Genomic DNA, 22,921 nt, shown 5'->3' with positions numbered 1-22,921 from the left:
ACTTTTTATTTTGTACCATTTCGCACAATTTAAATTATTATTTTGAACATACATTATTTTCTCGCTGTTTTAAGGACTGTTCAGCAGTATGACATTGAAGTACCAGGAAGAACAAGAAAGATGAGACTGAAAAGAGGTCTTTTGTGGGGTAGGAAGGTTGTCGTTGGTGACCTTCATCAGAACAGTTTCAGGTTGGAATGTGAAAGCTGACTGCCATGGTCTAAAACATTGCTTCTCAAGCTTCAATGTGAATAGGAATCATTAGGGGACCTTGGTAAAATGCAGATTCCAATTCGGTAGGTAGGTCTGGGAAGGACCCTGACATTTCTAACAGGCTCCCATATGATATCCACATGGCTGGTCTAACACTATGCTTTTGAATTGCAAGGAAAAGTAATCAGAATGCAGGGAATGGAGGTGAGTACCCAGAGACCACTATTTCCCAAAGAATGTGCCCTAGAAGATGAACCCTACAGCACCCTCTAATAAAAGATTCTGCAATAAAATAGGTCTGGAAATACCACACACCCATCCTGATGAGTCACACTGCGTATTAGTGTTTTATTGAGAATTTTTTATTGGCTTTCACTTAGATGTTCCTAACAAGGGTTAACCTTGCAACAATGAAAACTTATCTATCCTATCATGTTCATGATAAGCCATCCTAGAGGCTATGAGGAAGCAGAATGATAGGGTAGCAGGAGCTCAGGGGGTACACAGAGAAGGAAAACTGGAATATGATGAACCAAATCTTGTCTTCAGTGAAACAGCAGCAGAGGTCTCCAAAAGGTAAGAAAGGTCCAAAAATAGACCTTGTTAGGGCATGTGCACACCAGTAAAGCCTGATGTTCCTTGACAGTATGTGCTTTGATGCCGTCAGATATTTGCCAAACCTTATTCTAAATATTTCGGGACCTTTCTAAAACTTGGCCCAGCACCAGCAGAATAACTCCAAAGTCAGGGAGATGAGCATACTTGTGAATGCATGAACCTGAATGCATTTATACTGCCAGAGCCTTCAGGAAACCACAGAAGCTGACCTGACCTCACTGCTGAGGGGAGTCACACTTGACCTGAGCACAATCCTACTGTCCACAGCCAGTGATTAAGAACAGCCTGGCGATGGCTGGTCAACACTGATCCTCCCACCTGCTGAGATGGAGCAGGGAGACCAGAAGAACTCAGGGCTCCAATAACCTGCTGGCAGCACTGAGTCATCTGCCCAGAACCTTCAGTGCTTGGCTGCCCCAGGGCCTTTTAGACTCTCTTCATAGATAATGAGGCTGAGCGCTAAGTTTCGGTGGGAGACTGGATTTCAAAGGATCCCTCAGTGCAGAGGAGAGCAGAGGCTATTCACCCTGCCATGCCTTAATTGTTTGAAAAGACTGCCACTTTCTCCTTTCTAACGTCTAACGTGGCAGCAGAGGGTCCAAGCCTTATGAGGCAACTTGCACAGAGATTAGAATGACACCAGAATCAGCCATTAAATATGCTCTGAAGTCTTTGCATTAACAGCTGTAGTATTCCATCACCTTAGCTCTTCATCGGATGTCTGGTCACTTGGTCAGTTCCAGCTGTCAAACTTGTCTCTCAAATATACTAACGAGGGAAATGGGCCTGCACAATACCATTTTCTCTTTATTAGCCTTCAGATTTACTTACTTTTGAGGATAAATATATTTGAGCAGCACTGTGCACACGGTGACTATTTCACTATGGGGACACCAGTTAGGGGATAAAATGGAAATACACGCGTGTTACAGTACAGTGATATGAAACTATATTCCGAATGACTCAAGCTCTCCTGCTTCGGGACCATAGGGAACTGCAGGTTGTTCAGGCTAATGCTGTTTCCCAAAGCTCCCTGAAAGCTGCAGGGCCCTTTCCCACCACAGTCAAGAGTGGTAGCAAAAGAATCCAAATTAGTTCTAATATTCACCCAACAAATACACATTCCTACTGCTAAGTTTGTCACAGAATAGCCTCCCTACTGCACACACTAAATACCCTTTAAACTCTCAGGGATACGTTATTTGGGAAATCGGGAGTCACTTATATCAGCCCCAACATGATGCCACACGTCTAGGCCTCCGGCAACCATGCAGCAGGGTTATCTTCTTATTACATTCCTCCAGTTTCCCCCTTTCCAATGTGCTAATTTTAAAGAATTTAGAAGCCAGCTTCCAATCTATAATGAGAAAGTTTTTGTCCTCTATTTTTAGATGAGGCACTTTAATTGCTACTAACATCATTGAAGTTAGCATATAAACAGGAAGGAGAGGGTGTACTCTCAGAATCATTTATCCCCAAAAGGCAAAATACTTCTAAAAAAACAGAAAGCAGAGGAGATGGGTGAGAGGGGACCTTGAACAGAGTTGTGCTTTTAGGGTTTGTTTTCAAGTTCCACCTGGATGTTCTTCTACCCAGCATCTGGGAAGAGATTGTCTACCTTCAATGTAGCCCATTAACTAGACTGTGCAGGGCCTAATTTATTCACCTGACTCTTTCATTCCTTTCCTGAATTCCATTATACAACTGCAATCCGGTGTGGGGGATGACTTGGGGGGAAGAGTGCTGGGAAGACAAAATAATGACTACCATTTTTTCTGCATTTGAAGACTTCATTCAACTCAAGATTTCTCATAGGAAAACTATAACGGCCAGATTAAAATCATTCTAAGTTAAAAGTGACTTTAAAATTAATTAGTCACCTTAGGCCTTGCTTAGGCACAGCAGAAACCCTGGGACTAACTTCGGTCCCTGTCTTTCCTGGCTAGCTGGGACACAAAAACCTTATCAAGGCCCAAATTCCTTGCTGGTTTTGTCATCGTTGTTGTTGTTTTGTTTGTTTTTTGGTAAGAGAAAGGATGGCGCTGAGATGCTCTTGGCCCATTTAAGAAAGAAGTTTGGCAAAATGGAAGTGCTAATGGTGGGTTCCAGCACCTAGAGGGACTGTAGCCACACCCCATCACCGAGAGGGTGGGAAACTGGAAATGAGACTGGACAATAACAAAACCCCATCCCTTCCCAAGTGAGGAAACCCAGTCCTGGAACGAAAGGAGGGACACATTCACTCCATTCAGGAGATCTTGGAATGTACACAAAACCGCTCATTATGGGAGATGCTCTGGTTCAGCCAGCCCAGCGCAGCTCGGACCACGTGTTTCTTCCATGGAAGCCCCAGCTGCGAATCTGAATCCTCTCATCTATTCCCCACCCCCCTCGGAATTGTTCTCCGGTCGATTGTTTGACCAGCTAGGACATGACTACAGGGCTAAGGCAGAACCACCTCCCTCTGCTGAATATCTCAGAGCACCCAGGCGAGAACAGTAAGCAAGACAACCTACTTCGATCAAGAAAGCTGTCACTTTACCTTGTTGCTTATTGAGAAACAGCAGAGGGGGCACGACGCCTGGACCCTGAGGCCCAGGGCCCTTTGTGGCCTGGGAGCTCTGGTCGTAACTCGCTGCTTCCACAGGTGTCCGTGGCACTGCGGGCCCCTCGGGCGCAGGGGCTCCGTCTCCAGAGGGCAGCTCGGAGCAGACTTGGGGGGCGGCCGAAGGGAATTTGAGGAAGGGCTCCGGCTCCGCCAGGCCCTGCCGGCTGTGGGCGCGCTCCTCGGCCCGGGTGCCCGGCTCCTCCCGGATGGCATCCAGGGCACCCGGCTTCATGGGCGGCGAGTCCTGCTCCCGTTTGGGACTCTCCTCCGAGGCGGAGGAGGCGTCACACGACTCGATGATGAGCTCGCTGTCCAGCTCAGCCTCACGCTCCTCCCTCAGGATGCTGTACTGGATGGACGGAGAGGCCGGCGACGGCGGCGGGCCACCCACATGACCAAAGGTCACGTAGCCCGAGGGCAGAGCGTCCTCGGCGGCCAGCGGGTCCTCGGACACCAACTCGATCTCCGAGTCCCCTGACTCCGCGCTGCTGGCCTCGTGGTCCAGGGGGCTAGGGATGGTGGGCAGCCCGGACCTGGCCTTGGCCTCCGGCCTGTCGGCCACCTGGCCCGCTGGCCGTGGACTCTCCGTTGTTTCGAAGGACAACCCCTTTGCTTCCTTAATGGCAGTGATCAGCTCATCCTCGGAGATGCTGCATTTCCCCTGGGATTCTGCAGCAGATGGTTCTGTCGTCCCACAGAGCGAAGAAGAGCCAAAGAGGCACACACAAGGACAAGACAGATGGACAGAAAAAGAAGAAATAAAACAAAATTCCATTAGGGGAGGTATTTTCTCGTTGCTTAAAAAATACATATCTCATTAGCACAAAAATAGTCTGTTTCCAGGGCTATGCTGGAAAGACAGGCCACCTGAACTAAAAGGCTAATTACTGTTATGGCCCAGTTAATCAGTGTTTGATATACTTATCTATCTTAATCTAGCTATTTTTAAAAATGACCCAGCAATTTCTTAGCGTTAGCACCTCGTTGGTTTTTCTGTTCCAATGTGGGAAAGATTCTAGAAGTCATGGTTTTGATTTCTAATCCATTCTATGAGGAGAGTTTTCCAGTTTCACAGATTTCATTAGATAATGCAATGTATATAACTCTCTAATTTGGCCCACCAATGTCAAAAAATCTGAAATCATCCATTATTCCTTGTCTGTTTCTGTTCATATTCCCTACTTCAATAAGACAAAGAAAGCTAATTTGGATCCTTGTATACAACTTGACTTCTAAGCTTTACATTTCCCATAAGAATCAATACTTTTACTCCCTTTTTAGTGAAAAGTGTAACAAAGTGGAGCAATATAATAGATAGTTTTTGCCAATTCCACCAAGCAGGCTGTGCAGATTACCATACTGCACAATCCCACAGGGCTTCTAGTGGTGGAGCCTACTGTCATTCTTTTTCATCTCTTCACCTCCTCTTGAGAAGAACAATACCCAAGAGTCAACCCCTGTCTACTGGGTGAGTGCCTGCCTTCTGTCTGACGTTTATCCAGATGGCCCCCAAACCTCACCAGCAATCTTACTGATATTTCTATCTTAATTGAAATTACCTGGGATCGCCATGACAACAATTTTCAGGAGCTTAGTTCTCCCCTTGCCCATGCAGCAGGGCCGTATTTCAGAATATTCTAGACAGTGATTTCTGGCCCTTTTGTAAGCAAGAACCACTTGTCATTTCTCCAAAGCTCTGAGGTCACTGGGAGGGATATAGGAGGGGTAAGAGGTAGACTATCTATGGCTAAGTAATCTGTCAATTTAGGACTGTGGGAGAACCCCAATGGATGAAACATTTTAGATTTGTCTAGTTCTCTATAAAGCTGAATTGATTTTATCCTTTATCCATGTATCATTCATTCATCTGTTATTTATTGAGAACCTACTATGTGTCGTCACTCTTATAGGCACTTGGGATGTATCAGTGAATGAAACAGGAAACAAAATCTCTGCTTATATTCTAGTGGGAGGAGAACACAATACACAAACAATACATGTAATGAAGTATATAGTATGTTAGAAGATGTTAAGTGCTATGGAAATAAAAAAGTAGAGTAGGGTAATGGGATCGGGAGGGCTGTGACAGGGTGGGGATGAGTTTGCAATTTTAAATAGGGTAGTCAAGGTAGGCCTTACTGAGAAGGAAACCGATATTCAACACTTGAGAAGGTGAGTGAGTGATTCATGAAGATATCCAGAGGAAAAGCATGCCAAGCAGAGGGAACACATAGTACAAAGGCCTGGAGGTGGGAGCCGCAATGATTTATAGATATCACAAGGAGGCAGTTATGTCTGGGGCAAAGTGAATAAGGTGGAGAATAATAGGAAAAGAGGTCAAATGCACTCAGGGAAGGGGGATCACCATGTAGGATCTCATCAGGCTTTTATTTTGAGAGAAATGAGAAACCATTGGAGGGTTTTGAGCAAAGAAGTGATATGATCTATGCTGTTGTTTTTCTTAATAACTTAAAACAACAACATCCTCATTATCTTGCACACAATTTATGTGTAAAAAGATTTACTGCATGATCCCAAACTCTATTTTTATAGAAGTTAGTTCCGTAATAAGTCATGCACATAGTTCTTTGATATGATTACAAGCAGCATAAAAGTATAAAAGCTACATTAATTCTCACTGGTAGGCCAGACAGAGGAGGAAGAAGACAGGGAGTAGAGGCTAGTGTGAATGGAGGAACAGCCTGTACTTCCAGAGCACTATCAGTAGCTACATCATCACAGCTCTACTTGTCGAGCATCTGCTGGGATAGAGGCACTTCACATATGGGGCTTTGAGTCTAGTGGCAGTAGGTTAAGTGACTTGTCCAAGGTCACTGTACTGGTTTTTCTATCTTTGCCCCCTTGGACTTATTCCCATCTTTCTCTGCCCTGTTCTCTGTTCTGAGAGGCTGACCTACATAGAAGGCATTACCTGGAATTGCTTCCCCTCTAGTTTCTGGTTGTTTTCAGCCAATAGGAATCATAGGAGGAGGGGGTGGAGAGAAATGTTAGGGTATTTATACCTGTTGCTGCTTCTGAAGCCCCAGGTTTTGGCAGGCTTTGGGAACGCTGTTCCCTCCCCTTCCTCCTTCGGGTCCAGGGGTGCTAATAGATCCCTAATATTGCCAGTCCTTGAGTGCTTTACCATCTTTTGTTTGTTCTCTTAACTGTCTTTACACATTTGTAAATAGCTACCTCTTTAAACCCTCTTCAGTTACAACCTTTGAGTGTGTCACTTTGTTTCCTCACAGGACCCTGAATGATATAGCCATGTGGCTAGAAATGACTCGGCTTAAATTTGAACTCAAGTCTTTATGTTCCATGTGTTTCTCACTATATCATGCTACATCTGTTCAAAAAGGGGGTGGGGTCTCAGAGAGGGCAAATTATATTTTGGAGAATGAGACGAAGAGGAAAAGTGAGCTGCATAACCACATACAAAAGAATGAAGCTGGACCCCGACCTCATGTCATATGTAAAAATTAACTCCATGTGGATCCAACCTAAATATACGAGCTAAAACCAGAAACTCCAGAAGAAAACACAGAAATGAATCTTCATGACCCTGGATTATACAGTGGTTTCTTAGACATGACACCAAAAACATAAACGACAAAATAAAAATACACAACTTGGAATGCATCCAAATTAAACACTTTTGTGCGGTAGAGGACAACATCAAGAACGTAGAAGGACAATCCACAGAATGGGAGAAAATTTTACAAACCATATATCTTATAAGAGACGTGTATCTAGAATATGTTAAAAATTATTACAACTCACTTATAAAAAGACAAATAACCCAGTTAAAAAATAGGCAAAGGGCTTGAATAGACATTTCTCCGAGGAATATTTACACGTGACAAAAAAGCATATGAAAATATGCTCAACATCATAATTCACCAGAGAAGTGCAAATAAAAACCAGTGTTACCACTTCACACTCACTAGGATTGCTAGAATAACAAAGTCAGAGAGTAACAAGTGGTGGAAAGGATGTGGAGAAATAGAAACTCTCATCCACTGTTGGTGGGAATAAAAAATGGTATAGTTGCTTTGGAAAACAGTCTGGCAGTTCAACTATTTAGTTACCACATGATACAGAAATTCCACTCGTAAGTAGAGAATTGAAAACCTATGTCCATACAAAAACTTGTACACAGTGTTCATAACAGCATTATCCATAGCTGTCAAAAAAGCGAAACAACCCAATGTCCATTAATTAATGAATGGATAAGTAAAATGTGGTATATCCATACACTGGAATATTATTTGGCCATAAAAAGGAATGAAATACTGATACATGCTACAACATGGCTAAACCCTGAAAACAGTATGCTAAGTGAAATAAGCCAGTCACAAAAGACCACGTATGACTGAAAAGTTAAGCAGACCCCGATCATAGAAAGGCCTGGAAGCTAGTTTAAAAGTCAATATTTTATCAGGAAGGCACTGGTGGGTCCTAGAAGGGTCAGGATGAACTTAGGAAAGAAAGAATAAAAGAAGGATGACCCATTAGGAGGATACTGCAATAGTCAAGGGGAGGAATTATGACAACCTAATGAGTTGTAGTGGTCATAGGGATGGAAAAGAAAGGATAATTCAAGAGACACTGAAGAGAGTGAAAGCACAGACTTGGGGTCTGCTTCATGTGGTAAGTGAGAAAGAAATGGGGGGGGTGTCAAAGATCACTCAGAAACAGTGAGCCTGGGTGAGTATAATGAATAGGAATTCCATACTCAGAAACATGGAAGTCAGAACAGTGAGCTGTTTTGATGGGCCAGGGGAAGAAAGTTCTCATCCTGGATATTTCATCCCTTTCCGCAGCACACATCCTTCCAATTTCTCATGCTGGCAGCCTCTGTCTAACCATACAAACTGCCAGGACTGACCACACTCCTACTTGTACAACATTCCTAGGAGACCACGAAGCAGGCAGGCAGGCTCTTGGGCTAAGAGGACCACAGGCGACCCTGCAGGGTAGCCTGCCTCGTGTGCAAACCGGCCTGATGCTGCATCATTCAGGAGACAGAGTGGTGCCCACTCATTCTGCACAACCGGGTGCCCCTGGGTGGCTCTGTATGTGTATGTGATGATTTCATTAACATCTGTCTCTTCACCCTCCCCCACTCTCCCTGACCCCAGACTGAAAGCATCATGAGGGCAAAGGGCAGCCAAGGTGTTTGTTCACTCACTATCATATCCCCAGCACCCAGTGCAATGCCTGGCACATAGGAGGTACGCAACAAACAGAGCTCATGTGAGGACTACCTCAGATCTTAGAACAGTGGTTCTTCATCAGGTGTATGGCTCAAAACTGCCCTCAGAAATTCTGACTTAGTAGAAGTCAGTCTGAATGGGGCCCAGGCATCTGCATTTTGTAACTCTAAGGGTGATTCTAAAGATCACCTCCAGTTAGGGATGGCAGATTTAACAAATAAAAATACAGGATACCCAGTTAAATAGGAATCTCTGATAAACAATGAATTTTTTTAGTATAAGTATGTCCCATGAAATATTGGTATTTTTATCTGGTAACCCTACCTCTAGCTGAAAACCACTGTGTTAGAGCATTCAGAAAAGAAGGCTCAAGGATATTGCTTTATTTACTCAAGAGTAAGGATGGTATCAGACAGCTGTGGGGTGGGAGGAAAGGGCCTGATACGTTTCATCTTGGGTAAGTAAAAGTACTACTTTAAAAAAAATCATCTTTATTATGAGTGAAAGGGGACTCAGTATATTGTGTAGACATTGCCCTCCATTCTTAAAGTGAAATAAAAGTTTAACAAAGTGCTAGGAGGAATCAGGAGAAAATTTAGAACAAAACAGAGGTTTTCCTACCCTTGTTAAAAACTTACGGGCCTCTAGCTAAGACACTAGTTATGTGTCAGGTCTGACACAGCAAAGCTAGAAACAGTCGTTGAAAATAATTAAATAGAATATAGAAACTGAGGAGGTTAGAACCACCCCACGTGGGGAGATGTGTTTGCTGCTGCTGCTAATTTTGAATGATGTAATTCAGATTGATAAAATGGAAGGTGAACATGGGCCAGTCTACCAAGTCGCAGATGCCAGTGAACAACCATGGACAATGCTGCCATTCAGGCCTCCCCTTTGCTCCCAGCTCATTCTCCACTCATCTTCCAGAAGAATCTTTTGAAAACACACATCTGATGCTGCAGCTCTTCCCTTCCTTCTCCCCACTGCAGCCACACTGACCTTCTAGCTGCTCCTGGAACACACAGGACATTCCCAGCTCCGGGCCTCTGCACTGGCTGTCTCCTCAGCCTGGCATTTCTTCCTCAGGTGTCTATATGGCTTGCTCTCTCACTCCATTCAGGTCTCTGCTGAAAACCATCAGCAGGGAAACGCATTTCCTCATGGCCACCCCATCACCCTCTTACATTCTATCTTGCTTTACTTTTCTTTGTAACCATTATAACGACCTGATATTACATTATTATTTATTTGTATGTAAGTCTTCTCAATTAGAACGCAAACTCCATGCATGCAGGAAACTTGTTATGTTTCACCACTGTATCCCCAGCAGTGATGGAGCAATACCTGGTATGGAGTAAATGGTCAATACATATTTGTTAAGTGAAAGGATGAATGAATGAATGGCATCACTTCCCAGATTAAAACCCTCCAATGCTTTCCCACTGCATTTGGAACAAAATTCAAATTCTTTATCCTCGCATGTGAAGCCCTGAATGATCGGGGCCCTGTCTACCTCTCCAATTCTGTTCTATGCCATACTCTTCCCTTGCTCCTTTCGACCATCTTTCAGTTCCCAAATAATACAGCCTTGGGGCCTGTGTATTAGTTGTTCTCTGCACCTGGGGCCCCTCTTAACCCCTCTCTGAATTGTGGGCTTCTTCTCATTCAAATCTCAGACCACATGTCACCTCAGAGAGGCCATCCTTGACCCTCTCACACCCAACATTCTATCACTCTTCACAGAATTCATACCCCATGAAATTACACTATTTATTTATGTGCTTCCTTTTATTGACTTCTCCCACTAGCAAGTAAGCTCCATGAGGGCAGGGACTTTACACATCTTGTTCACTGTTCTCTGGTGCCCAGCACATGTCTGACACATTGAAGTCACTCAATAAGTATTTTTGAACAAAAGAATAAATCTTCAAAATGGGTAGGAGAATCACAGACCTCATGAATGCAAGGAAATAGCAACAGTTTTCAGAGTTTAAACTGATTTACTTTTTATTGCTTATTTCTTTTTAAGGGACACTGTTGTGGTTTTATGGTGGCCTCTTGATTATTGTCCTTTCTGAGGATAACACCTCAAATAACATCCATGACCACCATAATATCCTTCTAGGTGTTTGTGTCAGAAACAACATGCTGCTGATGGGCCAGTGGTCTGGTGCATCAGGGCACTTACTATAGTTTCCTAAAATACTTCACTTGTATTCATGACTGATCTTTGCTTAGAAGAAACTTTCAATATTTAAGCTGTAAGAATTTTTACCTCCGTACCTCATGGTACATTATTTAATATGATGAAAATAATTAAGTATGTTGGAGAAAGTTACAAAATGTAATAATAATCTATTGGAACTGAAGAAAGTATATTAGACTCCTTGCTTAAGCTTTAGGGTCTTTGGCTAAAACTGTCCTAAATTAGATCTTCTTCTGATTCATAATTCACATAATTAGGATTATTCCCCAAAGTCAGTTGATAATTCCTTATTTATTAAACAGTGAAAAACTGAATTCCTTTTCTTTAGGATGCTTTCCTTTTCCTCAGTTTCTATGTAGGATTATATGTAATTCTTTTGTTTGTCTTACCTGTCAGCACAGGAAATGGCAAAGTGAATCAAGACCCAACAGATGTAATAAAGCCCAAATCCTCCAGTGTCTATGGGCACAGTGTCACATGGTACCAGGGGCTCACAAGATGGGGAGGGGGTTAGGGTAACCTCTTGGGATAAAAAAGACAAGGAGAAAAGCCTCAATGACAAACCGAGTCCTCCTATCTCTCCTATTAATTTTATTCTTACGTGTTCTCATATAACTCAGGTGTTATGGTGTGGGATGTGTGTGGAGAGAGGAGCTGAACATGGGAGATAATTGTGTAATGGGACAGGGGACTTTCTCTTTCTGGAATAAACCTTACTTAGAATGTTTATTTGAAACAATTGCAGAGAAAACCACTGCCCTAATCCCTTGCTGTCAAATGGCCACCATGAGATCATAAAACTCCAAGATCATGAGAGCCAAATCCGACTTTGTCTTCTCTTGAAGATGCTCCCGAACCCCAGTGAGTCGTGACTACTGAAGAAAAAAAAATTCCCTCCTAATTAACGAATCCTATATCAAGTCTTTACCATCAGCTTTGTAAACTGTAATTTTCTCATGAGGCATGCGTCATATAATAAATGGACCAAAACGTAGGGTCATTTCACTCTTCCTGAAGACTGGCCTAAGTTCTTCTGTAATGACTACCAGACAACCGCGGAGCTCTGTAAACACAGCTTATAACGTAGTTTATATCTTCAGGGTGTCAGTATCTTTATGTCATGGGATAATCGAAGGGTTTTACATGCATTGCCAGAAAAACCACAAGGAGGCTTTGAGACTCAGATATGTCCCTACCTCCTGCTGTCAGTTGGGATAAGTCATGCTGGAGTGTGACTATTTCCCTGGTCATCTGTCTCACTGGAAGGGCAGGGACTGCTTTTTGTTTGCTTTTCAACTCCAGCATCACCAGTGCCTATTCGAGTGCCTGACCAAAAGAAAAGTGTGTTGAGTGAATGAATGAATTTGAAAATCAGGAACTTGGTGCGGTGAGTTTACAGCTGAATGAGTCTGAGGTAAGGCTGGGGAGGGGAGGAATTGATGCTAAAATCTTTAGGGAAATAAGATAGGAAGGACTTCCATTAAATCCCCTCTGTTCTAACACTTGGACTTACTGCATCATCGGGATTTACAGCAGTCACTCCTAATTGTAAGGGTTTAGATCTGTTTTAAGAGTTCAGTGGAAGCTCTTTTACCTGAGGTGCTGAAAATTGCTTTTTTTTTTAACTTTTTATTTTATATTGGAGTATAGTTAGCAGTGTTGTGTTAGTTTCAGGTGTACAGCAAAGTGATTCAGTTATACATATACCTATATCTATTCTTTGGAAAATTGCTTTTTGTAAATCAAGAAGGTTTGTAAATTTCTTTTGGGTGGGGTCAGAATTCCAGCCACTGGAGGCAGGGGACGATTCAAGGATCTCTCATCATCCTCTTCATCCTGATGCCTCATGAGCGTTTGAGAGCGATGGAGATACAAAGGCTCCACTTCTACTACCCAGGATGGTGGCACAGGGTGGGATGGGGAAGCTCTAGCTACCAGTGGTAGCTGGCCTTTCATTAGGGTATGGGAGCTCCCCTTTGTGTTTGAGAGGGGTTTCGATGTGGTTTAACAACACCCTGCCTTGAGTCAGAGTAGAAGGCTCAGGTTGAAAAACATCATAGGCTAGTGAATTCTGAACTTTTTTTATTCTAACCAAATAGGATCTTTAGTTTAAAAAATAAAATTGTATGCAGAACTTCAATAAACTAAAAAGATGAAAATGATGTGCTGAGATTGAAGGGGGAAGGGAGGAGTACCCTTTGTTTAGGTTTCCTGTCACTGCCCATTCCCCCCCACAAAAAAAAGACTCTAACCCCTACCCTACCCCCCTTCATTGTTGAGACTTGGGAGTTGGGGCCAGAAATGTTAAATGCTCTGTCCAAGGTGGCCCACCTGGTCTGGGAAGAACAGTCAAGGTACTCTCCACGATGCCCAGAGGTCAGGGAGGAGAGCTAACCTAGAAGCTGGCAGCATCTCCTTCTCTGCTCTGAAGAGTAAAGCCACAGGAGGATTTTAACAGCCCCAGCGTGTCATCTTTACCTCTCCCCTCAAATGAAGAAAGAAATATTTTACAAAGCAAATCTGACAGGACTCTGAAAAATCCCAGATGTCAACCTTTGCATAATGGGCACAAGACTGAAAAAGTTATATGTTAATTAAATCAGTTAAATTGAGATTTAAGTATTTTGAATGCAAATCTTCACTCCTTAATGTTCAGTTTTCCATATGCTGGGCTTTCCCAAGGCAGGGAACACCCGTTGCCTTACCTGTTCCAGAAGACGGAGGAGTGACGGATCCTGGGCTGTCGTCTTCAGGCTCTGAGACGGTGACTGTGGGGACTGTGTCAGGACTTGGTTTCAGGCAGATATCTTGCTTCTCGGGGGTCTTCTCTGGGGTAGCAGTTTCAACAGAAGGCTCGATCTCAGTCAGCGTGATTCTGACAGGAGCAGTGATCAGAGGAGCACCGTGCTGTGCTTCAGAGATGTCGTCTACATATGGTTCAAACGTTGATTCTTCAAATAAATGGTCCTTGAGGATTTTTCCCTCCACAGGAGATGGTTTCTCTGCTTCACGGGCCTCTCCGGATTTTGCTGAGATGTCAGTGTCCTCATTCTTAAAGTCCAAGTCTTTCTCTTCCAACTTGGGGTGACGTTGCTCCTGATATTTCACCTCCTCTGGCCTAGTTATGTCAATGTATTTATAGGCTTCTGCTTTCATCTGGTCCAGGGGGTCTGCTAAGATCTTGTTCACTTCAGTGGACTCTGCAGGAGTCATTTCTATTCCAGAATCAGAACTAAATAAGCCACGAGGCTCCGTCCCAGGCACATCCGGTAAGGAGGGACCGGGGGTACGCAACTCCTCAGGGCTCTCTGAAGCGGTGATGTGGCTGTTTTCCTTCTGAAGAATTCCAGTGAAATATGTAGAATCCTCCCGAGGTGGGTAACAGATGTCAGAAATCAGAGATGTGTAACACACTCCTTCCCCATCTTTTGCTGCTGTTGAAAAGGTACGATCCATGGCCCTGGAAACATCTGCTGCACCTGTGAATCAAAACGGCCGCAGATAGTGAGGGGGCGCCTGGCACCAGTTCTCGCTCCAGCCTAACCCACCACCCACCCTGGCCCATGCAGACACAGCATCCTTTCTCCTCAAGACCTCAGAGCTCCTTCGGACCGCTCTCATGTTGCTTTGCCTTGTCTCCCTGATAGCCCCAAGCACTGGTATTTTTCTGGCAGCAGACCACATAAGCTGCCACATCCAGAGATGTTGGGGACACACCCCAGACGACTAGAAAGTTGATTCTCAACATCTGATACTTCAATATACAGTGACTGATTCTTACTTGGTATTATTCAACAGAAGCCTTCTTTGTATCTAAAGTATTAAGGACTCTTTAAACAGAGGTGGAAATATAGGCAAATTCAGGTGTGTAAATACAACAATAGGCTAGTCCACTAGGGAGAATGGTTGCTCTTGGAGACTCAACAAGCTGGGAGAAGGCTCTCTGGTCCAGCCCTTTCATTCAGGGACTCCTGCCCTACCTGGATTGATGCCATCCCTTCTCTTGTAAAGGTTCTCAGAGAAAGGAACTCCCAGTTTTCTGGTGGCCTCATCCCAAAGTGGTATCACCTTAATGGAGTGCTTCCCTCTTTCTTCAGTTTTCCCCTCATTTTGTTTTTCTTTTCAATTCCCCACCACTACCCACCCTTTGCCTTCCAATGATATTCAAAATGACCCACTGGGAATTTCTTGGTGGGTTTCTAAGAGCAAAGTTAAGTTTCCAAGTTTGCGTCTACAGAATGCTTTCACCAGGCCTTCCTTTTATTCATAAACGAGCCAAAAAATTCATTAATAGCGAGCAGAAGAAGAAAACCCTTTATTATTTTTCTGTGCTGTAAAATACTGCCAGAGGGGAAGAAAACTAACATTCATTGAGGCCGTATCATGTGCTAAGCAGCAGGATTTTACCTAATTCTTTAAATTAAGCCCCACACTCTCAAGAGATCACACATACACACAAACTCAGCCCTTAAGACACACTCAAAGAACATTCCAGACTAGGGCACCAACTCATAAAAGTAACAAAGGTAGTAACAGTAACATAATAATATTAATAGCTAATATTTGAATCTTGCTATGTGTCAGAGTACCAAGCTTTTTATTGACTCATTTAATCATCAAAGCAATCCTAGAAGATAGGTACTATAATTAGCCTCACTTGACAGATGAGGAAGCTGAGGAACAGAAGGGCTGAATGACACACCAAAGATCGCACAGGCAGGAAGTGGCAGAGTCAGGATTCAGACCCAAGCAGTCTAGAAGTCAGAAAACCTCGCCTAGTGTCCTTTGTACCTCCTTATATCAGTCTGTGAAGTGTTCTTTTTTTTTTAAAGTAATTTTGAATCAGTTTTATTACAAATAAACTTAGCTATTTTCTTTTCCTAGCTTTCTCCTTGGTTACATGAGCCACTGTTAGTCTAAGGGGAATGGAAAAGCACAGAGCCTCCACTTCTAGCACTCTTCTGGCTTAGCACCATTGCAGGAGCTTCTTTCTTTCCTAGGAATTCTCTTCATCCAGATACCTGCATTTTACCTTCATACCTAATCCACTCACCACCAAGTCTTCCTCAAATGTCACCTTTTAAGGAAGGCAACCCTGACCACTCTATCTCAAACTACAACTCACCCTACACTCCCAAGCAACTCTGTCCCTTCCTACTTTTCTCTACTTTTTCTTTTTCCTGTAGCACTTATCTCCTTCTAGTATACCATATAATTAACTTATTTATTCATTACTTATTTAATGATTGCCTCCCCCCCACTTGCTAGGTATGTTCCACGAGGGCAGGAATCTTTGACTATTTTGTTCATTAATGTAGCCCAAAACCTAAAACAGGGCCAGGCACATGGTAGGTACTCAATAAATATTTGCAAAATTAAAGAAGGTAATTTTGAAGTTTAGAATAAAGCATAAATAACACAATGTGTGAGAAGACAGGTTGGAACATACCCCTAAATTGCTAGTGACATTCACTTTATTCAGCAAGTAGCCTAATTTTGTGAGCAACAGGCCAGTTTAAATCTGGACATTTCAGCTAGTCTTCTAGTTATACTTCCTTTGTATATGGCAGCCCCTCTTTTCAAGTTAGACAAAAACAAAAACAAACTCAATAACAAAAGGAATAGTAGTAATGATGGGTCTTACTGTCTACCATACATAGACCACCAAAGAAAAACTATTCAATTTAAATCCATGTGTGCACACACACCATTATCCTAAAGGATATTTAAAGCTTCTTTCGTTATATGGGCTTAGCCTACATGTAGACCTCACTGGAGGCAGGGAAATCAATGCAGAGATATTTCACTACAGACATTTGGATCCTGGGATTCTCTACCACAATTACCTGGAACCACTTCCACATGTTAATAAGTAATGGTTCACCAGAAAGTAAGGAGGGGTTTGCCACTGGATATAAATAGTCTGGGGAGTGGGGGAGGGGATGCTCTCCTGGGGAAGACACAGTAGATAGTTTCCAGGGCTGTGTCACAGTCATTATCATTCAACTTTCAGTCAATGTTTCTATTGCAGGGGCCACCACAGGACTCCTGACCCTTATAGCCCTGCAGCCCACTGTCTCCTGCCACCAGTTATCACACTAAACACAACTGTCACCTATTCAGCAACTGGTCCCAGGGCCCTGCCTTGCCTCACTGGATAATCCTTAAACTCTGCAGCCTAGCATTTGAGAGACATGAATGATGTGAATGCCAGCTGGCCACAGCCCTGTCTCCACTATTCCTCTCACTTACCCTCTACTCCAGGCACAGAAAGCCCTTCACAATGTCACACTCACTCTACCAGCCTTTCTAGCCCTTTCACTCTCCAATTCAAACTCTCAGCTCTGGTTAATAAAAACTACCCATCACTTCTCCAACACTTATTCCTTACAATCTCCACATCCAAATCTCCACCTTTAACCTCAAGCCATTAAAGAAAAACAGCTTTAAATGCTACCCACTCCAAGATGAATTTGCTGACCACCCTGTCAAGACCTGCCCCCTTCCTATTTTTCTCCCTCCCCTATCCTGTAGCACTTAATTATATTGCTTGTGTCACATGCATGACACACGACTTCTATATTCTACGTCATCTCCTGCCAACCTGTCAGTTCCTGGAGTCTGAGGTTCATGTCTTGCACACTATATTGTACATAGTAGGCACCCAATACAAAATGAATGAATGGACCAATCAATCAATGAGTAGGCATTCTATGCAGAACAAACTAATTGATGCAAGTTACAAAGAGGATGTTTTTAATCTATTATGTGAAAAAACTATCCAGAATTCAAGTTATCCAACAATGGGATAGAGGTGAATCTCAGTAACAAGACTGTTATGATCCCAGTGGGCAGGCAGAGAGAGAGGCCCAGAATCTGTCTAGGCAGGAACCAGCATTTGGCAGAAAGTTGGATGGGACAACAGCAGAAGTCTCTTCCAACTCTCTGTGATCTTTATACCAATTGGCTGCCACCATAGTGGGACACAGCTTCCTTTACTTCTTCTTTGCCTGTACAATGGAATCAATATAATTTTCCCTGAGGTGATGCCACAGAGCTTGCCAAATATATGGCAATAAGTGAGGGAATAGACTCTAGATTACATCTGTATTACTTGAGAGACTATAAATAGAATCAGTTATTGGGAAGAACTCCCACTCCTGAAATCCTCATCTTACTAGCTTCGTCTTGCTCAGAAAACCCAGCATAAAATTGGAAGGACTCCTTTGTCACATTCTACAAATACTACCAAGTAGAGGAAGAGGAACAAAGCCATTAGTGTAAATCACACATTTTAAATGGCACCATGTAAGAACCCTCATAAAAGCAACAAATAATCTAAATACTCTAAATGTGGTCATGTCCCATTTCTTAAATTGAGTTAAATATCCTGAAAGATTCTCAAGGTTCGAAGTTATTGAATTTGAAAATGTGTATACATTACATAGGGCCTGTTAGATACAACTCTTGAAAATAGGAAGTCCTTGCAGACAGTAAATTATATGAGAGCAGAGTCCTGTGGGATCACTGGAAATGGGAAGCAGAAGAACTGAGCCTCAAGGCTCAGGAAAGCCAATTAATCCTTGTCAGCGCTTCCCGCAGAGCTGGCAGCTGTGGGGACTGAGGCAGACAGCATAAGCCAGATGCCCCAGGCAGGAACCAATATTGTTACATTGTTAGATACAAATCCACTAAATAAAAGGGCTTTCCTTGTCTAGACTAGAAATTACTACTTTCTTTATATAAGCAAGGATTCCTGGGAACATCTGATTTCCTCATTCTCTCTGGCTATTGCCTTGGCCATCTAGAAACCTGATTCATGTGGAGGCAGATGTACATTGAGAGTCAATGTGCGGACTCACATGTGCCCTCTCGGGAGGTGGCTGGACAGGAGGGCACAGCAAATTTAAAATGGGATTGATTTTCAAATTTTCATTTTACAAGTAACTTTTTAGGAAAGTACTTATAATAAAAGCTGAAGGAGCCATAGGTCACTATTTCTAGTCAAAAGCTAAGTGGAAGAAGAATGAAAATAAGCTAAAACTATTGCCATGAAATCATATGTGCCGATAAAATCAGGCTTTTGTATTCACCGATGTCCTAGATCAGAAATGCTAATCATGAGCTAGGCAAATTCAGTAGTCTCCTAAATGGTGGGTATTTTATTTTTTTAATTTCTTTGGCAATACTAAGGAATGATGACTAGCTGAAGACAGTTTGACTTTTCTCAAGGAAAGTTTCAATCCTACAATCCTCATTCTTGACTCTGATTTATCCTTACCGAATCAAGCTCACTGGATTGCTAGCCTACAGCTTAGGTTTGTATTCTGGCTCTATTATCAGTTGTGAGACTCTGGGCAAGGTAGCCTCTCTGAGACTCGTTTATTCAGTTTTAAAATGGGGGCAATAATAGTTCCCATCTTATTTGGCTGTTATAGGGATTAAATGAGATTATGCACTTAGCTCTACTCCTGGCACATAGTATACACCCTCAGGAAATGAGAGCTGTGGATTTTATGATTATCTCTATTTTGCAGGGAGGACACCAGCATTAACAATATATACCATCTGTCCATCTGGTACTTTATCCTATCTAGTGACATGTGATCAGGGTCGTTTGAGCCAGAGGAGTTAAATATAGCCAGTCCACACTCACACTGCCCTCTGGGGTCTGCTGTAGATGCTGAAGTCCCAAGAGTGCAAGGCCAGGGTTCTCTGCACAGCTCCATGAGCAGGTGGTTGGGTGTTAAGTACTTTCTAGTGATACAACTGATGGATCCTGTCATGAACGTGGTGATGACTGACTTGGGTATGATATGTTGAAATTTACCAAGACAACAGAAAAGGAAGGCGAGTGTTTGGTGCCCACAGATGAGGTTTCTCCCTTGTGGTTGGAGTTCATTCTGACTCCTCAGGGTGGAGATAAGGGGTCTATGGTTTAAGATGATACTTCTGTAACTCAGTAAAGACCCTCTCACTGCACTGAAATGGAAACATTGAGAATGCCAGAAAGAAAGAATGATTATATGAAAAGGTTTTCTGAGCACAGAGGTAGATGTGCTCCATTAGATAAACATCTGGATTAAAAATAAAAACAAAACACCAATTATTGCTTGAATAGAGTCAACACTAACAGGTATAGGGGACAATAGTTCCATTAATTTGAGAAATATTTTTTAAAGGGGCGGAGCATATAAAAAACTGGAATGACAGTAGGAGTAGGGTGAGAGATGCATGTTAAAATTCAAGAATTAAAGGCCAGAAACACTGACCCGAAGTGAATCTGCATTCACTTTTCCCAGAATCATTTGCCCTTAGACTGCCTATGTGATGGATGGTAGTAGCCTGCACAGAGGTTAGGCAGTGAGGCTTTTCCCCTGAAACTCCCACTCATCTTTTCTAAATGCTAAGAAATCAGCAGGCCCACGGTATGGAGGCTGTGACACATTTGACAATAGAGCCATCTATGAGGGATGGATATGCCAGGGAGGCTCCAGGAGCCTCTGTGTCACTTAGAAAACATTCTCTTCTAAAATTAAGTACCTGTTATTTAACATGACAAACGGGCACTGAGAAATTAAGGTACATCCATTCTTTAAAAATTTATCTATGTGATTAGTTAATTGAGTAAAAAGGAAAAGGTGAGCCTGCATTCCCTAGCAAAAGACTTGAAGCCAATGCTGATGACATGCTCGGGGTTTAAGAATATGAGTAAGTACTCTTTCTTTCCCCAACTCACTGCCTTATTTAAAGCTCGCCTGCCAGAATAACAGATTTAGCTGTCGGAATTGTAAAATTAATGTTTAATAAAAAATGATTCAGCAAGTTTTGGGTTTTTCCCCCACTATGAAGAGCCAGGGCTTGCATTGCCTGTGGAGTTTTCACTTTAGCAGAAAATTCTGTTAGAGGGAAAAACCTGGCCCAGCAGCAAACCACTGTCTAAGTTTCTCTGACAGTTCTCAGCAGGGTCTTGGAAAGCATAAAGCTGCCAAGTGCTGCGATGCAAAGTAAGCCCAAGCTCTGGTGAGCGTCGAAGTGTGGGGACTTCTTTTGCCTGTGTTCAAAGATGGAAATGTGATTCTGCAGCCTTCTTGGGTGGGGAAAATTGGGGGGGAGGAGGGGGTAAATATTTATTTATAATTTACTTAGAGCTTAAGAAAAGTTCCTTACAACCCTACCTAGACTTCCCATTGCTTTTTTTTAAATAAAAGCTTTACTGCTTTATAATTCACAAACCATAAAATTCACTCCTAAAGCATGCAACTCAGCCGTTTTTGTTTATTCACAGAGTTATGCAACCAACTAATCCACCCACTTAAGTTTAGATATATTCCACTCTTTATGTTTTCAATACAGAAAAAGCTCTAAGTTACCTTCACCATGCAAAGAATTACCTTTGGAACAACAAAAAAAATTATCCCAATCTTTTTATTATTTGTTGAAGAATTTTGCTCTCTAATTTCCAAAGAGAAAAATAATTGTTCTTGGTCGTTTCATTAATGCTATGTATATACTGATAGTAGCAAAAGAAATACGTACTATGTTTCTGTTTACACTTTAATGGTTCTTTCACTCCCTCCCCCGACAGAGAATCATCTAGCTGATCCTCAGAAACCTTCTTACATGACCTTTCTTCCTTACTTCCCATCCATGGCTACTTCCCCAGCTGGACCCTTATCACCTTCTACTTGAATTAATGTGATAGTTTCCTCAGTGTTCTAAGGGTTCCAGCTTTGCCTCTTCTTTGTGCCACCTTGCACACAGCTGACACATTCATCTCCCTAAAACACCACTTTCACCGCTTCACTTCTCTGTTCCAAAGCTTTTGGTGAGCATCTTTGCCCATCCTTTGGCTTAGAATTCAGGATAATCATTAATGACACCCCAGTCTGCCTTTATGGTTTTATTTCTGAGCCTGCTCAAGAAACAAACCTGTTCACCCACAAACATGAGATTTTCAACTTCTATACCTCTGTGTAGGTCCTTTTCCTCAACGGAAAGGCCCCTTCACTCCTCCCTAAGTCCAAATAAAGCCTCTGGTGATGCCGCACCTCCTCTAAGCAGCCTCCTCCTAACACCCCACTCCTCACTGCTTTCTCCCTCATCTCCACTCTGAGGCATGACCATTTGTTTGGGATCCACCAGCTTCTCTGCCTTTGTCACCAGTTATCTTTTTTCCTATACTGGTTGAGAACCATGTCTTATACTTCTTCATATCTTTGAGTTCCTAGCACTGTGCTTTGCACATAGTATGTACTCAGTAATCACTGAATGGATGATTATCTCCATATTACCATATGACTGAGTTACATCCAAGAACTTTTATTATAAGCTTTACCATTAATCATGTATTAATTCAATCAAAAAGATTTGTTGAACACTCACCATATGCAAAGTGGAGGACATTCCCATATATATGTAGGCTTAAAAATCTGGTGTCACGAAAACATTTGCAAATGAAGCAACTGACAAAGGATTAATCTCCAAAATTTACAAGCAGCTCATGCAGCTCAATAACAAAAAAACAAACAACCCCATCCAAAAATGGGCAGAAGACCTAAATAGACATTTCTCCAAAGAAGATATACAGAATGCCAACAAACACATGAAAGAATGCTCAACATCATTAATCATTAGAGAAATGCAAATCAAAACTACAATGAGATATCATCTCACACCAGTCAGAATGGCCATCATCAAAAAATCTAGAAACAATAAATGCTGGAGAGGGTGTGGAGAAAAGGGGACACTCTTGCACTGCTGGTGGGAATGTGAATTGGTTCAGCCACTGTGGAGAACAGTATGGAGGTTCCTTAAAAAACTACAAATAGAATTACCATATGACCCAGCAATCCCACTACTTGGCATATACCCTGAGAAAACCAAAATTCAAAGAGAGTCATGTACCAAAATGTTCATTGCAGCTCTATTTACAATAGCCAGGACATGGAAACAACCTAAGCGCCCATCATCAGATGAATGGATAAAGAAGATGTGGCACATATACACAATGGAATATTACTCAGCCTTAAAAAGAAATGAAATTGAGCTATTTGT

At 42.5% G+C, this 22,921-nt stretch overlaps 1 protein-coding gene across 1 annotated transcript in view; it reads right to left on the bottom strand.

Moving 5' to 3' along the window:
• RTN1 (reticulon 1) overlaps window positions 1–22,921 on the bottom strand; it is a 240,239-nt gene that overhangs the window by 117,788 nt on the left and 99,530 nt on the right. The window contains exons 2-3 of the mRNA XM_065870847.1: window positions 13,570–14,334; window positions 3,374–4,123 (exon numbers count right to left, since the gene is read on the bottom strand). Of these exons, the coding sequence (XP_065726919.1) occupies window positions 3,374–4,123; window positions 13,570–14,334 (1,515 nt within the window). The remainder of the gene's footprint in view (window positions 1–3,373; window positions 4,124–13,569; window positions 14,335–22,921) is intronic.

Source organism: Phocoena phocoena, chromosome 2 (genome assembly GCF_963924675.1).
Source record: "Phocoena phocoena chromosome 2, mPhoPho1.1, whole genome shotgun sequence".
NCBI classification, from domain to species: domain Eukaryota; kingdom Metazoa; phylum Chordata; class Mammalia; order Artiodactyla; family Phocoenidae; genus Phocoena; species Phocoena phocoena.
The sequence above is the reverse complement of the archived record's forward strand: the minus strand, read 5'-3'. Positions and strand labels throughout refer to the sequence as shown.